Source organism: Mastigoproctus giganteus, chromosome 10 (genome assembly GCF_048544385.1).
Source record: "Mastigoproctus giganteus isolate SK-2022 chromosome 10, ASM4854438v1, whole genome shotgun sequence".
In the NCBI taxonomy this organism is placed as follows: domain Eukaryota; kingdom Metazoa; phylum Arthropoda; class Arachnida; order Uropygi; family Thelyphonidae; genus Mastigoproctus; species Mastigoproctus giganteus.
The window spans coordinates 207,798,176-207,814,863 of NC_143584.1; the positions used below are offsets into that span (position 1 = coordinate 207,798,176).

The 16,688-nt window shown below is 37.9% G+C and overlaps 1 protein-coding gene across 2 annotated transcripts in view; it reads left to right on the forward strand.

Annotated features, from left to right (window-relative positions):
- Positions 1-16,688, forward strand: part of nolo (ADAMTS-like no long nerve cord) — a 192,637-nt gene that overhangs the window by 158,047 nt on the left and 17,902 nt on the right. For both annotated transcript variants that reach the window (XM_090383741.1, XM_090383742.1), the window contains exons 16-17: positions 1,094-1,246; positions 16,272-16,454. In XM_090383741.1, the coding sequence (XP_090239867.1) occupies positions 1,094-1,246; positions 16,272-16,454 (336 nt within the window). The remainder of the gene's footprint in view (positions 1-1,093; positions 1,247-16,271; positions 16,455-16,688) is intronic.

A 16,688-nucleotide genomic window follows, 5' to 3' on the forward strand; every position in this document is an offset into this window, starting at 1 on the left:
AGGTCTATTAAAAACAGTTTTCTATTCATCCCCTGCTCATTGCTTGAATCCTTTCTAGGCATTCATATTAAGAAGTCACACGTGTACACTCGATGAAAACTGGCTTTCTGAATAGCTTGGCAGCAACTGTTTCGAGTTTAATTTCAAGGAATGATAAAATGTTTCCTATTGGAAAAGTAGCAGACCTTCATAGCGCAATACTATGGCATTTCACGGAAGTGTAGCCACCGGCGGGGTTCAAAGGTCTTCAGCTTGCATAGCTTGGAAACAAGACAAGGGATTTTCTTCAGCTACTACTACTGTTCAATCACTGGAAGCAAGTTTTAAGGGTTTTTAAATAGTTTCCTCAATCTTGCTGTCTTCTAAGGAGCTGTTGGCTGTAACGCAATTTCTTAATTCCTTGACTCCTCCCTCATTATACATAAAGAAAGCTTTAAACATTCGCAGTATTCGTTTCTTAATTTATATAAATCAACAAGTAAAATGGATTTTGTAAAACGGATCCCTGCAACAAATTCTATCATTAAAACTGTGTGAATTTTCGTCTTTTAGAATACATTGTCAATATCAGAATGCATTTGAGATATTCGGTATTCGTTATTTGAATACACACTCAAAGCGCACTTTATTAAGTACCTACTTAATATTGTGCAGAATCCTCTTTTGTCCGCAACGCAATAGGGATTCCTTTCGGCATGGACTCTACTAACTTCCAATAACGTTCGGATGGTATACTGCAGCGTTTCCCAAACTGTGTTCTACGAAAAAATCGTTTTTTTTTTCAAGTTAAATGCATATTTGAAGTACCCAATATCGACGATTAGTCCATTTCGTGTAATTAAAATTATTTTCTCCCTCTTATTAAAGCGAATTCCCAATTTCGTCATAATGTTTTTTTACAAGCTACTACTTTGTCTCATCAGAAATTAGGCTTAAATCAATTTGAAATCGGACATCATCCATAAATCTACAATAACAAAAACAAACTGAATCGTAACTTGCACAGAAGATGCCGATTTCATCAAACTCTTCCCAAATCTTTCAATTTGATGCTGTTTTCTTATAGTTTGTAATGACGCAATAATCTTTTCAGGTACGTGCCACTCAGTGCCTGGTAAGACTTAACAATATCTCCAAGACGGTGGATAGCAGGCTATGTATAGACGCCGGTCTTGAACACCCTGCCACATTTCAGAAGTGTGGATTGGAAGAATGCCCACATTGGGCAACAGCACCCTGGTCGCAGGTATTTGTTCCTTTTACATATCCATAGTAATGCAGAATCGATCTTTGAAATATTAATTAGCTAGTAGTGATTATCATTCTACACATTAAGTCACCCTTATTTTAATATTTATTATATCTATTTATCTCTATTTCTATATATAATTGAAAAAATGAGTAGAGACAGATTTGTCTTAAACAAAACAAAAATAAGTAGAACTGATGATTAAAACATCTTCAGAGAATATCACCTAACCTAGTTAGCAATTCAAATGTTTCAGAATGTTATGCAGCAATCAGTTTAAAAAAAAAAAAAAAAAAAAAAAAAAAAACCTAACATGAAATAACTTTTCTCGCTCATATCATAGATTTCTAAACAAGAACACACTTGAGATATATCCATCTTCCTCATAAAGTATTGGATAAAAATCCGAAAACGGTTTTAAACAAGGGTATATAAACCCCGCCATCAACTGTTGGGTATAAAACTAAAAGCGTATAATACAACATGTGTATGATAATGTTAAATATCCAATCACGGGGAAGACAAGTGATCTTTCCGATTTTCAGAAAGGTGTTATTGTTGGAGCATGTTTAGTAGAAGCCACAGTTGAGGAAAAGAAAAAAAGGAAATCAATGATGTGTTGAATGCAACCATCTGAAAAGTATACAATGAGTGGAAGACAAAAGGAGAATGCAGCTCTAAAAGGAAGAAATGCGGCTGAAAGTCGATACCCCAAGAAGGAATTTAAGGAAAATAGAAGTTCCACTTGCACAGTGGAACTTCTATTTTCCTTAAATTCCTTCTTGGGGTATCGACTTTTGATCATTTGCTGCACGCAAATGATCAAAAATTTAATTTTGGCAAAGAAATGCTCCCATTTCCAACCGAACTATGCAGCGGAAGTAGAATTCTGGGATTTGGTAGTCGTGTGCCTATATGAAAGCCACTCCTTTCTGTGAAAAAATCGAGAGATTCGACTGGCCAACGCCAAAACTGGACAATGGAACAATAGAAAAAGGTGATGTGGTTTGACTATTTTTAATTTTACACTTTTTTGCACCAATGCAGGGTGAAATTGTGGTGTAAAAAAAAAATTATTATTTTAGGGTTGCCCGTAATTAAATACATTAACCCGTATTTGTGTCTGTAAATTGCGTATGTTCTATGGTTGATTTGCCTGTTTTGCTGGACGAAAAAACCCCAGTTACTGAGGAGAAAAACCTTGCTATCTACGCCTGAGACCAACTAACTCAGCCACGGAGTGAAAAAAGCCCATTAAAGTTCCTCGCGTCATCGACGGGATTCGAACCCAGGCCTTTTCCACTCGGTATGGGGAGGACGGTGACGATACCACTGTGCTACCCGCGCAGACAAATTGTGGTGTAAAGCCACACATCTAGAATGTCTCGTGTCTACCACTCAGGAGGCCGGAGGTGATATCATGGTATGCAGTACCGGACCAAGGTATTTTCGCGCCCCCGGGCAGAAAGATTTTTCGGCTCCCCCTTTAATAAGGATATATATTTTTTTACTGGCACCCCTTAAAGAATGGCGCCCAGGCAAGGGCCCTGCTAGCTCGTGCTTTAATCCGGCACTGATGGTATGGAATATGTTCTGTTGGTACAGACTGGGTCCACTCCTACCGTGAGAAGGTCGTGTTACGTGTAGTATATATATTTCTGTCGTATCGGACCAACTTCACTTTTCAATGCTTCTTTTTAACCCGGATTGTGATGGATTCTTTCAACACGACAACACAACTATCCACAGTGCAAAAATTGTATCTGAATGGTTCGAGGAGCATTCCCAATATTTCCAGCATTTACACGGGCCACTTAATTCTTCAGATCTGAATTCAATTAATAATGTCTGGGATACGATGGAAAGGGCAGTTGGGCTTCTCAGTCAGTTCTCTAGCGACCACAATACAACAGCTGACAATCCTGATGAAAGAATGGTCAAATCTGGAGATAGGTGGTAGATGACTCTTATCAATCAGTGCAATACCACCACTTTGCTTATTAGAGGTTTGAAGTGGTGAAACCCATGTTTAGTCACTATAGCAAAGTTTCCAGCATCCTCTCCCTCCCCATCTCCTTCAATCCACGCAGGGTATTAAATAATATAGGTTTTGATACCCTTCGTGTTTGGGATTTTCATTAAAAAAAAACAGACTGTTTCAGGCACCTAATGGCAACCAGGACACAACGTTCCATAGATCATCCGTAAGGGACTTCCAGTTTTAAGAAGTTATTACTTAATAAATAATCTCTGAAATTAATAATTCCGCCATGATCCTTGGCTTCTAAAAATTCTATGTTTTGTTAATTTTTTACTAAATATTTGCAAAAAATGTAAACAAAATAGTCCTCTATTGCAAGTGATAGTGAGTGCAGGAAAGTGGGGATAAACTGGGTTGAAAAACTAGTGTATCCACCACAGGAGGTGCTCTCAGTGTGCTGCCATACTCCAAAAACTGTAAGGCTGACCATGCTTATAGACCTTGTAGTGGCACCATAAATTCGTTCTCCAACGATTCCAAGAACTTAAAAATGCTTTTGCTGTATATATGTTTATTTAAAGACTGTGATACTGACATTTCCATTAAACTATTAATTTATAATAATACTGAAACATCAGAAATCGAACCTAACAGTAACTAGAACCGATTAAACCTTCTGCAGGGGGCATGCTATCTACGAAGGGGAAGTAAAAGAAAAGATTTGTATTTCTATTCATCTTTCATCTTTCTATCACAACTACTATTAGTAGTTGTGATAGAAAGATGAATTTTTTTGTTTGATTCCTTGAAATCTCTATAGCAACCACACAGTGGTTTCGATTTGAAAATTCTTCTTCTTTTTTCTTTTTTTTCATTGCAGCACTCAATGAAGTGTTACAATCGATAAAGTGGAATACAGATCAGTGATTCGGTTCCTCTTTCTGCAAAGAAAAGCACCCAAAACAATTCGCGTGTCAGCTAGATGAGTTCCCAGACTTCTGACCCCTTACCAGAAGAAAAAAAGGGAACAATGTGCACACGAAATACTTTCCATGTGCCAGGAAAAATTGAAATATTGCTGCATCCTGCTTATTCCTCCGACCTTGCACCCTCAGATTTCTTCCACTTTCCTGCCTGAAATCCTTTCTTCTTGGAAAATACTTTGTTGCTGAGATGAGCTGATGTCTGCTGCCAAGTCGTGGTTTGAAGGACTGTCAGGGGACTTCACTACTTAGCGTTTGTTTCAACCTTCTATCATAACTACTTCTGGGTGAATACAAATATTTTTGAACTCTCCCCCGTAGTAAGCAAATGAAACGCTTGTTTTAGAATTACCGTGTTTTGTAAAAAAAACAAGCTATCTAGCAACATTACACATTGATGTAATCTATTTCGGGAAAGAGTCGACTACATTATCTCATGGAAGATGTGCTTTTTTCAAAAACAACACCAATCATGAAATCAATGAGAACGTTCAATTTTCTAAAAGTCTGGAAAATTCCTGAGGTCAAATTCTATAGAATTCGTGTAACTCAATTTTGATGAACTTGAGCCGACATTTGCAAGAGATCCCCTGAAATTCAAGGACAAAAATACAAACTGTAAAGTTTGTATTACAACATCAAAGCGCAATATGAACTGTTTAACGTACTATTTTACTTATGCTGTCCGCTTACTTCTTATAAACGTCAAGAAATTTTAAGAGAAACATCGTCTTTTAAAGGAATTCCTAAAATGAGAAAAAAATAATACCAAATGGTGACGTGGGAATTAAACAAAGACCAAAGACTACTTTAGGTCGTATATTAGTGACTTTATTTCTCCCAAACATACACATGGATGAAAATACGTAAATGGATCTATTTAGTGGGCAAGCGAAGCAAAAGAGATTGAAAATATTTTAGGGCTTAAGCTTTATTGACAGAAAAAGCAGTGATATTTGCAAATGTTCTTGTAAATGTGAATATTAAAAAAATAAGCAAAAAAGCAACAAATTTTATGCACAAACCGAGAAAATTTCGTTTCTGCTCATCCACCACATGTGCTGCTTGGAGGAATGACTGCATTCCTCCAAGCAGCACATGGCAACAAACATAATATCTAGTGCTTCAGTTACAATATATGGATAACCTATGCGATACGTATAAAAAATAATAATAATTGTCGGATTTCTCTTAGTCCGATTTCAATATTTGGGAAGACTACACAGATCGTTCTTATAGAGATAAACACAAAATTTCATGAAAATACATCCACTGCGAGTTAAGTTATTACATGCGGACGGACGGACGGAAAATGAAATAATAATTACCGGATTTCTATTGGTCCGATTTTATGAAATTTGGAATGTCTCTTAAAAAGACTGTAATATAAAATTTCATGAAAATCCGCTCGTGCGGACTTACATACGCTTATATAAAGAGAAAGAGAGAAAAGATACTAAAAGAAAAGTATACGGGAGAAGAGTAATAAATATTATACAGTTGTAATTAAACTAAAGTTTCGAATAAATTATAGAGTTTTATTAAGTGTTCTGTAAAGTTATAATCATAGTAATTAATAGATAAGATGATAACTATATTTACTTTTCACTTCAGTTAATCACAGAAAAAGAAAAAATCAATTAATTTTAAGATAAAATAGAATTCGCCTGAAATGTAATGCAAAGTGTACATTACCAAACTTGTAATGGAAATAAGTCATCGAATGTTCAGACATTACTTAAGAGAAAAAGTTCAATTGATATCACATTTTCAGCGTATGTTTCGTTGGTCCTGGAAATCTTTTAAGAGTGATCATAGCCTCACCTGCGTTCCCCACTACAGAAATGTGTTCATAAGTGAAAGTATAATTCGCGTATTACTCTAGAACGAAAAGTCGGATCGAGGCTAAATTTTCAACCTTTCTTCTGTTCATCTTTTGAAAAACTATGTCCAGTTACGATTTCACAGCCCTCGTTCCTTCCCCTCCTACAACATTCGGCACAAATGAATGTTTTTGCATTAATCGAGAAGGAAAATGAGGATTGCTTCCAAATTGCAACATATATTCTGTTAGTCCCTGGAATGGTTATTTTAATACGCATAATTTCATATGAATGCATTCCTGAGACCGAGTAACTTATTACAGGATGAAAATATTTTGCAAAAATCCCTCCAGACATCGGAGGGATTCCAATAACACCTTACCGCCCGCGAGGCAGGCATAAGTCATTACCGACTCCGTTACGGAGGCCCCTATATTCAAAACTGCGCGCATAACCTCATTTGCATGAATATCATAATTATTCTGCTGATGTTCGTGTTTAATAATCAAGTCATGCTTAGTCAACTATTCATTTTCACCGCTGATGCCCTCCTTGGCCTGTCACGACGTTTAAAATATGCTATTTGGCTTAATCTATCATAAAGGATGCATGGGTCTAGTTACTAACGTTATAGAATTTTAACACTTCTTTTTAAGAACATGGTCAACAAAAAACAAATCAACTAATTAAAGGCCGCCGTAAAGTTTTGTTATCCCATAGGTTTTTCATAACGGGAATACAAAATAAAAGTAAAGATCACTCATAAAAAATGGTCGATATTACAAAACGATTTAAAATTTAACAGTTTTGTATCAGTAATCTAATTACCTTGTCTTTGTGGCATTTTTAAAACATTTCTTGAATATACAAAATACATACACTGAAAGGACAGAATTCATGGGATACCTGGTTCCTGAGCAACGCGACGCTATCACGCCTCTCGCTAGTGGATGAACCCATCGTTTGGCAGGTATATAGGTAGACTGTATCACTGCATTAGCGTAGAGTAGATGGTAATTCGATGTCAATATGGATATACGTCGGGAGTTAACCTACTTTCAAAGAGGGATGATAGTGGGTGCCCGACGCATGAATCACTCTATCGCGGAGGTGGTACAGAAATTTCACTATCCCCGTTCGACAATATCAAGAGTATTTCGGGAATACGCCATTTCCGGAATAACATCTCATCGTGGACAGCGCTGTGGGCGGAGAAAGGTGGTGGATGAACGTGGTCGTCGACGTCTGTCTCGCATTGCTACAGTCAACTGGAGAGCGAGAGTGGCACAAATCACCGTCGACTTCAGCGAGGGAGGTGCCAGAAACATCTCTACCAAGACCATCAGGTGATCATTAGCCACAGTAGGTTACGCGAGCCGCCGACCCACCAGAGTCCCATTGTTAACACCACGACACAGGGCTCTACGTCTCAACTGGGTGAAAGAACATCGGCACTGGACCTTGGATGATTGGAGATGGGTCTCCTGCTCCGATGAGTCCTGTTTCCAGTTATTTCGAGGAGGATGCGTATCTGGCAGAAACCACACGAAGCTATGCACCCGTCATGTCAATAAGGAACTGTTCAGGCAGGTGGACGGTTGGTAATGGTCTGGGGCGTGTTCAACTTGCACACGTTGGGACCTCTGGTATGTCTAGCCGCATCTCTGAACGGTCCAGGTTATGTGTCCATTCTTGCTGACTATCTGCATCCCTTCATGGTCATCGTGCACTCACAGGGCGATGGACTCTTCCAGCAAAACAATGCGCCTTCCCACAGAGCCGTGGTGACTATAACATGGTCCGAAGAGCATTCCACAGATTTTATCACCATGGAACGCCTTCTAGTTCACTGGAAATGAACCCTGTGGAGCATCTTTCGGATACTGCGGAAAGGTCCGTTCGAGCTTTGAATCCTCCGCCCAGGAATGCGACGGAATTATGGACAGAGGTGCAGCAAGAATGGATGGAAATACCCGTGGAACGTTTTCGTGAGCTAGTGGACTCAATGCCTCACCATGCGACTGCCCTTATACGGGCGAAAGGTAAGCCTACCCGTTACTCGGTATGTATCCCATGATTTCTGTCTACTCATTGTACATCAGCCATATAATGCAAGGAAGCCACAGACACTGCACTGGATAGAAAAAATATTAGTAATATATATATATATATATATATATAATAAGATAGAAATAAAAATAAAAATAAAACAAAAAATATAATAAAGTAAAATAAATAACAAAATAAAAAATAAAATAAATAACAAAGAAATAAATATATATATAATAATATAAGAAGAAAATAAACCAACCTACGTGTTTCACATCTCACATAGTTCTATCCAGCTGACTTTGGAATTTCTCCAAGCTGTCAGCCTCAATCACACATGGGTAAAACTTACTGAAGTAATTAACAACTCTCTGGTTAAAGGAGAAAAATCCTACGATCCAGTCTAAATCTCTTTTCTCATAATTTGAATTTATGATTCCAAAATGGGTAATCATTTTTATAGTTTATAACAGTGAACCTTTCGTCTTCATTCGTTTTCCCGTCCCTTCTCTCGCAGAGCCTTACAGACTTGAAAGCGGCTTGCTGTGAACTCTCTAGGCTCGCTTTAATGATAATAAGCTTATTAGTCTATGGTTCTCTATTAGCCCTAGGGGATAGCACAGTGGTTATAATCCATCGTTCTACCTCCACACCTGGTGGAAAAAGGCCGGGTTCGAATCCCGTCTATGATGACAAGAACTTTTATGTGGCTTTTTCACTCGATAGCTAAATTAATCGGTCACAGGGAAGGACAGCAAAAGTTTTGCCCATCCCAGTTGTTGTTGTAAGGTTTTAGGAGCATCAGCGACTAAGGAGATATTGCGTCGTGTATATTGGTTGTAAATTGCTTGTGTTCTGAGGTAGATTTTGTTTTCCTGTATGAAAAACCCCAGTTTCCGGGAGAAAAAACCACGCTACCCACGCGTGAGAACGACTAACTCAGCCACGTTGTGAAAAAGGCCCATAAGAATTGCTCCCGTCAACGACGGGACTCGAACTCAGGTCTTTTCGGCCCGATGTGGGAAGGACGTCAATTCTGCCAACTGTCCACAAGGGCCCCCCAACCCAAAAACTCGAGTTTTTGATCAGCAAAACTATAGTTATCGATAGCCCTCCGTAGCAGCCTAGTCAACACGATAAATCGCCGTCTGCCACTCTTTTGGAAAAGTCAAAGTTAGATTTAAAAATTTCAGGCATCGACGAGAATTCCAGCAATTAAACATCCGCTGGTTAAAGGCAAATTTCCGCACATCTATTTTACAGCTGTCTTTCCTCAATTTCAATTTATGCCCCCTTAGGTTCGTAATCTGAGCAAGCCGAAGAATCCCATCAGAATTCAGCGTGCTCAACCCATTCAAGGCCTTATACACCTCAATCAAATCACCTCGCAGGTGCCTAGCTCCAGCCGCTGCAATATTCAGAACTTAAGCCTCTCTTGGTAAGAGGACCCTTTCGTTCCTCTCACCAATATTGTTGTCCTTCTCTGTACACGCAAATATATTTGTCAAGCAAATATACATCCTTTCTAAAATGAGGCTCCAAGACCTGTACGCAGTACTCAAGGGGTGGCATGACCATTGCCTTATACAAAGGGATAATCACCACCTCCTTTTCTTTGCTAGCAAAATTCCTGTGTATCATTGACTAAACCCCATGACCTGCTCTGGCAGCCTGTCTGCATTGCTCAGAAAATTTCATATCTGACTGCACAATTACTCCCAGGTCTTTTTCATTTTCTACCAACTTAAGTGTAGTACCACACAGTTGGTACGTTCCTCTGGGGTTACTTCTACCCATATGCAATACTTTGCGCATTTCTCAATGTTAAACTTCAGCTGACACTTCTCAGCCCACCTGCCCAAATTTTCTAGATCCTGGTTCAGTAGCACACTGTCATTAACAACCCTGCCAACCTTTGTATCATCTGCAAACTTCGACACTAAGCCTGATATACCTTCATCAATAGCATTGATAAATATACAAAGCAACAGTGGGCCCAACACCGAACCCTGTGGGACACCACTAATAACATTAGTCCACGAAGAGCAGCGTCCATTGATTACTACTTGCTATCTTCTCCCACTCAACCACCCTTTTATCCATTGTAGCAACTTACCCTTAATACAATTCTGTTCCAATTTGTACAGTAGTCTTCCATGCGCAACAGTGTCAAAAGCTTTCCTGAAATCTAAGTACAGTATATGATATCAAAATTATGTTTTGCATCCAGTTCCTTTGTAACCACATCACAGTATCCAATCAAATTGGTCAGACAAGATTTTCCCTGAACAAACCCATGCTGTGTCTGAATTATTGCTGCAGTCTTGTCTAAATGATCCTGCAATGCATCTTTAACCAGTGACTCCATTATTTTACCCGAAACAGAAGTTAAATAAAGGTAATTAAAAATAAGACTAAAGTTAAGTGCCAGAATAGCATTATTCTGGGGGATTTTTTTTTTTTTATATATATATTTAAAACGTTTTGTATAAAGATAGGATAGGTGAGCCGCAACCACGTCCTCAGTCCATCTTCTGGAGCCTTTTCTTTTTCGTTACTCCTTAGTGCCAAGCAATACTGTACTTCTATAATTACTTCACCTTACTCTTCCACTTATTCCAATTGAAAATAAAATTGGTTTATTCCTTGTCTAAATCTCTATATTTGTCCTTATACAACTCTATGTACAATTCTTGAATTCTCTTTTGACTATTTTGTCTCTTTCTTTGTAAGTGTACCATCCCTCGCTATTATAGTAATAATTTCTTGTTTTCTTACCATTACTGACCTTTTCAAATTTTCAAACCGGTTTTTTCCTTTGATGCACTCTATTATAGGATCTAATTTCCAGCGCCGTTCTTTTTCGGATTATTATTATTAGCCATATGGTGCAAGTAAGCCTGAGGCTTATGCTGCACTGGTCAAAAAAAAAAAAAAATTCCGAGTTATCCTGAGAGAGAGAGAGAGAGAGAGGGGGGGGGGATCACCAAGAAAGAGCAGAATGATGATATCCAGCTCAGGGCCCTGAGTGTGTCAAGCCCGTACTCACCAGATGTGAGCCCCTGGGGTTATTTTTGCATATTAGTGAAAGTTCTATTATGTTAATTTTTTAATTTTAATTTTTGGTGGTTTTTTTTTTTAAATGTTCTTTTAAACAAAAGTTCTGGTTTCTTAAAACTTCTTATTATGTTTCTAGTTGTAAACGCTATTCAAACTGTCTACAATAATATTTTATCGATTATAAACAAACTTCTCACAATAAGTTATTATCTAAATCTCTCATTTTGTATTTAAAATAACTGCATTTCTCATATATGTTACATATATGGCATTGGTCTATTTTAGTATAAAAATGAATCAATAAATAATACAGTAGTATTTATTTAGTTAAATTTATCATTATAAAACGTATTAATTAATTTATTTACCTCTAATTCTGCTTGCTCCATTATGCAGGCTTTCTTCTCTCTGCAAAAATTTCGTCTGAAATTTGTCTCGAGACGTAATCTCGAACGAAAAGTATTTCGCATTTATACAGCATTGTATTATAATTTTATTTTATAATTTATAAAAAGGTACTGTAAAATACCATTTTATATGAATTATAAAAAAGAAATACTTAACAGTTATCAAGAAAAGTGTTTCTTGATAACTGTTATTTTCTTAAGGTAAAATAAAAAGATATCTCCCATTAAAAACATTGCTAAACTCATTTCTTTCCCAGTCTCTCAATTTGTTTGGTATCGTGTTGTCATAAAATTATTTTTGACGTCTTAAAAGAACTTCTTGGCATTGTTTCGTTGTCATCTGGAGTGTGGCCTTGAGAGAATGATTGTGAACACTTACTTAGGATTCTCATTTTGTCAAGCACTATATGTAGCGGAAGAATATTCAAGACAACACTAGCGAAGTGACAGATAAACTTCACATGAAATGTTGGCATGGCGCATAACTTCATGCTTGTGTGATGACGTTTTCCACATATTATAGCAACTATGTAATGTATAATGTGTTTACATAAACAATATCTTCTATCTTAAAAACAATAAAAATGAATAACTTCTTTGAGTAAAGAGTGTTGATAAGCGTCGCTGTTGCGGAATAAGCAAAGAAGGAAATTTATAAGATTTGTTCAAGTGCCGTTTTCCAAATAGTGGGTCATAATCCTGGAAGATGGGGAAGGAGTGGGGGACATGAGGAAGAGTCGAAGTGTTTCACTCCCGAAAGAGAGAGAGTGGGCTTTCGAAATTTTATAGAAAACCTTACCGCTAAAACTAAAGGTAAAATTGTAATCCTGACACAGATAATTCAATCAAAAAAAGAATAAAATCCGTCTAAAACGTTTTTCCTTTGAGAGGTTTAAATTTATTTTTGGTTCCTTCTTCAGAGGTATGATAAATCGGTTTAATCAAGAAGTGCGCGCTTTAACTTTCTCTTCTCTCAATCCTAGGGAAAGAATATATATATATATTATCTAGATAAAAGTGCATGACGGGACTATCCTTGTTTTTGTATGTTTCTGTATGCCCACAGATATGAAGGTTAAAAATCAATAAGTCGGTTCTAGCATAAAATAAATCAATAAGATAAAAAAAATTAATAAAATAAAAACATTTTTATTATTTCAAGTTTGTAGATTTTTTCAAATTATCAAAAATAAATTTAATTACTTTAAAAAAATGCAATATTAAGGTCCCTGCCGGCCTCTAATCTCTTCCCCTCTCGTAGGGCCTGTGTAGATTGGAAGCTTCTTGGTGTCAGTTTCAAAGAATTCAACAGGTTGACGTTGCAGCCAATAGCACATCGCCTCCTTCACTGCACCTTCAGCTTCAAAACGTAAAGCTGCTGTTGTTACTGTAGGGTTTTAGGCTCATCAATAACTTCTGCCATATCGCGCCACATATAATATGTCTATAAATTGCCTGTGTTCTGTGGTTAATTTGCTGTTTGCTAGAAAAAAAACCCAGAGTTTCCAGGAGAAAAATCCATGCTATCATTGCCTGAGACCAACTGACTCAGCCCCGTTGTGACAAAAGCCTATAAAAATTCCTTGCTCGTTGACGGGATTCGAACTCAGGTCTTTCCCACCTAAGTTTATGGATATTATGGAGGGCCTTAATAGAGATGAACGAATCATGCACAATTACCGCATAATCATATTAAGATCAGCAAATTACTTGAAAAATAACAACATGTTCACGCGAGCCCAACAGAACCGTGGTACACGCTCCTAGAGCCATTATAAATAATCAAAAATATAAAGCAAGTCCCTCCTCTCTTTTTAAATTTTCTGAACACTGCATAAGTATGCAATATTATCTCTTTCTCTAAGTTCCTGTTTTAAAACTATCGAATCCTTTCAATGAAAAAAGGCCAGTAGAAATTTATTCCTATTTAATCCGTTTCGAAATTATTCTACATAGTCCTCGGTACAAAAAATGTATCTGTAAAATTCATATAAAAATCTGTTTTGAATTGGAATGCAAAGCAGATGTACTAAATCGCAGAAAAGCTTTTTTGGAAATGCTGTACATCCAAAGCGACTTGGGCATCATATGTAACTACTTATAGTGAGAAATTTTTTAAGTTTCAATTACACTGTTCCATTGTAAAAGTATATGGACACTGTTTCATAGCGTGTTGTTCAGCTCCCCCCCCAGCCTCTTTCATACACTCTACCGTCCTCGGTAAGCTTTTTACCAATGAACGAACGATAAATTGCAGCGGATATAGTCTTCCATTCTTACCGTAGAAAACAGTGACCAGTTGACATTCGATGTGGAACGTATTGGTCCTGGCCCTTACCTGATGTTCTAGTTCATCTCATAAGTGTTAAATAGGGTTCAAATCAATGCTGTTCCAGAATGTTTCGTGTCCATGAAACATGCTCGAACAGCATCGGTGGTATGGCATGGGACATTATTCGGTTGAAACAAATATGGGTCTGTACCAAAGAAGTACCACATCGCAGGGAGCATGGACGTGTCTAAAATGTTAAGGTAGGCATCAGCATTCATAGTTCTCCACACAACCACCAAAGGTCCTAGGCCATACCATGAAAAAACACACCATAATCCTGCCTTTTCCGAACATCATTATTGGCACAATGCACTCTAATAGCAGATGTTCTCCAGGCATCCTCCATGGCCACACCTGTCCATCTGATCGGAACAGGGTATGTGGACTGCGGAGATTCTTCTCTTCATAAAACCAATTTCCGCTGCTCTGTGGACCAAATAGAGCGTTCATTATGCCAAGCAAGACGAGACCGCCGATTGTGGTTCGGTGATACTTGACTTATGCGCTGCTGATCCTATGAAAAGCGAGGTTGTGAAGCTCCGTACATAGTGTGTTTCCACAATCCTTAACCACCGTATGCTTTAAACTCCTGGTTGATGTTTTTTCAGGGATTTCTTATTATTATTATTAGCCATATGGTGAAAGGAAGCCTGAGGCTTATGCTGCACCAGTCAGAACCCAAGTTACCCTGAGAGAGGGAGAGAGAGAAAGAAAGAGTCAGAAGTAGAGAGGAATCACCAAGAAAAAGAAGAATGATGATATCCAGCTGAGGACCCTGGGTGTGCCAAGCCCATACTCACCAGATGTGAGCCCCTGGGATGTCTGATGAGATTGTCGTGCAACTTTTCTGAGCCCCCTCTGATCACGTAGAATGATCTTATGCAGTTTTCCTGCGCTTAGCTGGATGGTAGTAGTACCGTCACACCCTCACTTCATGATAATATCGCCGACGGTTGACTTTGGATGGCGTAGGCTCTCAACAGCTATACGAATCGAGAAGCCAGAAATGTGACATTCAACAATAATACCCATCTGCAAATCAGTGAGTTAATATGCCATCTTTATATACTAGTCTCAATGGCTTTTTTACTCAGGAAGATCCAGTGGACTATGAAAACAGGTGTGTCCGGATATTTCTGGAGGTCATGCTGTTGTTGTTTTGGTTTTTTTTTGGAGCATTAGCAACTAAGGCCATATTGCTCCGGGATATGCAGTGGTCATTCCCTGCCATTTCCACATCTTGCGTATTTGGTGGTGACAGGCTCGAACCCTGGTCTAATCAAGAAACGTGTGCTATGCACTGCTGCTCCTTCCCACCTGGCTATGGACGCACCTTCTGGAGGTCATGTATTTTCTGCACTTTCTATGAGTGTGTTTAGACAGCAACAGAGTAGCATGTGCTTTGGGTTTGTACCTTTTCATAATTTTGTAATCTTGGGACTTTTCATATTTAGCCAGTTACCAGGTGCTCCTAGAGATTCAGAGATTTTGGTAAGTGGCCATTATCCCCAACCCAAATTCCGGCAATCCTTGCTGTTGCCCAGAGCTATGGAACAGTGATTTGGTGAAGGAACACTTTCATTGGAGAGTTCAGCTATTTTTAGGGGCAATATTTAGTTGTCTTAATTATGATAGCCATAGGTACTAAATTAAGAATTGCAAACCAAATCACACTAGAATGTGTTAGAAATTTTTTATTCATCTACATCTATCTATGTGATGATTTATCATTGGGTAATAGCAGGGTCGTGGCTCAGAATTTAAGCACAAGATTTTTTTTTCTGGAGAGAATTCTCTGGGTATAAGACTACTTGTTACTTGTTACTTGCAATCGAAGATTTGGATTTTATATTTCACTGTTTTAAGAGGACTTCAGTACCCACCTAATTATTTGTGGCTACTTATGAATGCTAAGATCAGAGGGCGTGTTCCCATTTGTCCATCTGAGATTCACAAAGGATTAAAAGTGTTATCAAAATATAGTTGAATGAACTTTTTAGATCAATGCTAGTATGTTGTACAGATTTTCCATCCAACTGTAAATTATGATGCCACAACTGGATAAAACACTTGTAGTTTGTGTTGATTATCATCTGTGCATCAAACAATTAACACGCAACTAAGAAATTGCAATACAGGTAATTTCCTGCAATATATCAATACTCACCTATAGTGCCTACTTCTCATGCTGTTCCCATGAATGATGCTTTGGAGATGATCATGCCTACTTCCCGTCCAGTAGTACTTGACCAGTTGTATCCTAGATAGTCTCTTTTATCCATGTTGATGTTATCCATTATCGTATTATCTGAAATCATAACATTATGATCACTATTGCTTTATAGGTTTAAAGAATAATGATGGATCCTCTCTAATCATTGTTCTAGTGCTCCGAGGCTAACTGCTTCACGTGGCATACTGCTTATCAGAAAAGGGAAGTGTTCTGTCGTCTTCACAATGGAACTATGGCTGATGCAGAAAAATGTGATGAAAAAACAAGACCGCGACGGAAGAGGGACTGCTATAATGAGCAGTGCAAAGGGACTTGGAAAGCTGGAGAGTGGTCAGAGGTAACTTGTCATGATACTCAATTATAAGTTTTATGAGAAAATCTTACATGTTAAGCAGAATGTTACTAGACATTTTTAACCATGTATCTCTAACAAGAAGATCAACACATATCAACTCGTTAACCATTACTTCATTCTTCTGACAGAAAATTGAATGAAATGATATAATATTGAAAAAAAAAAAAAAAAAAGTCAATGGGAAGATAATTTACTGTTTAAATAAACGAACCACTG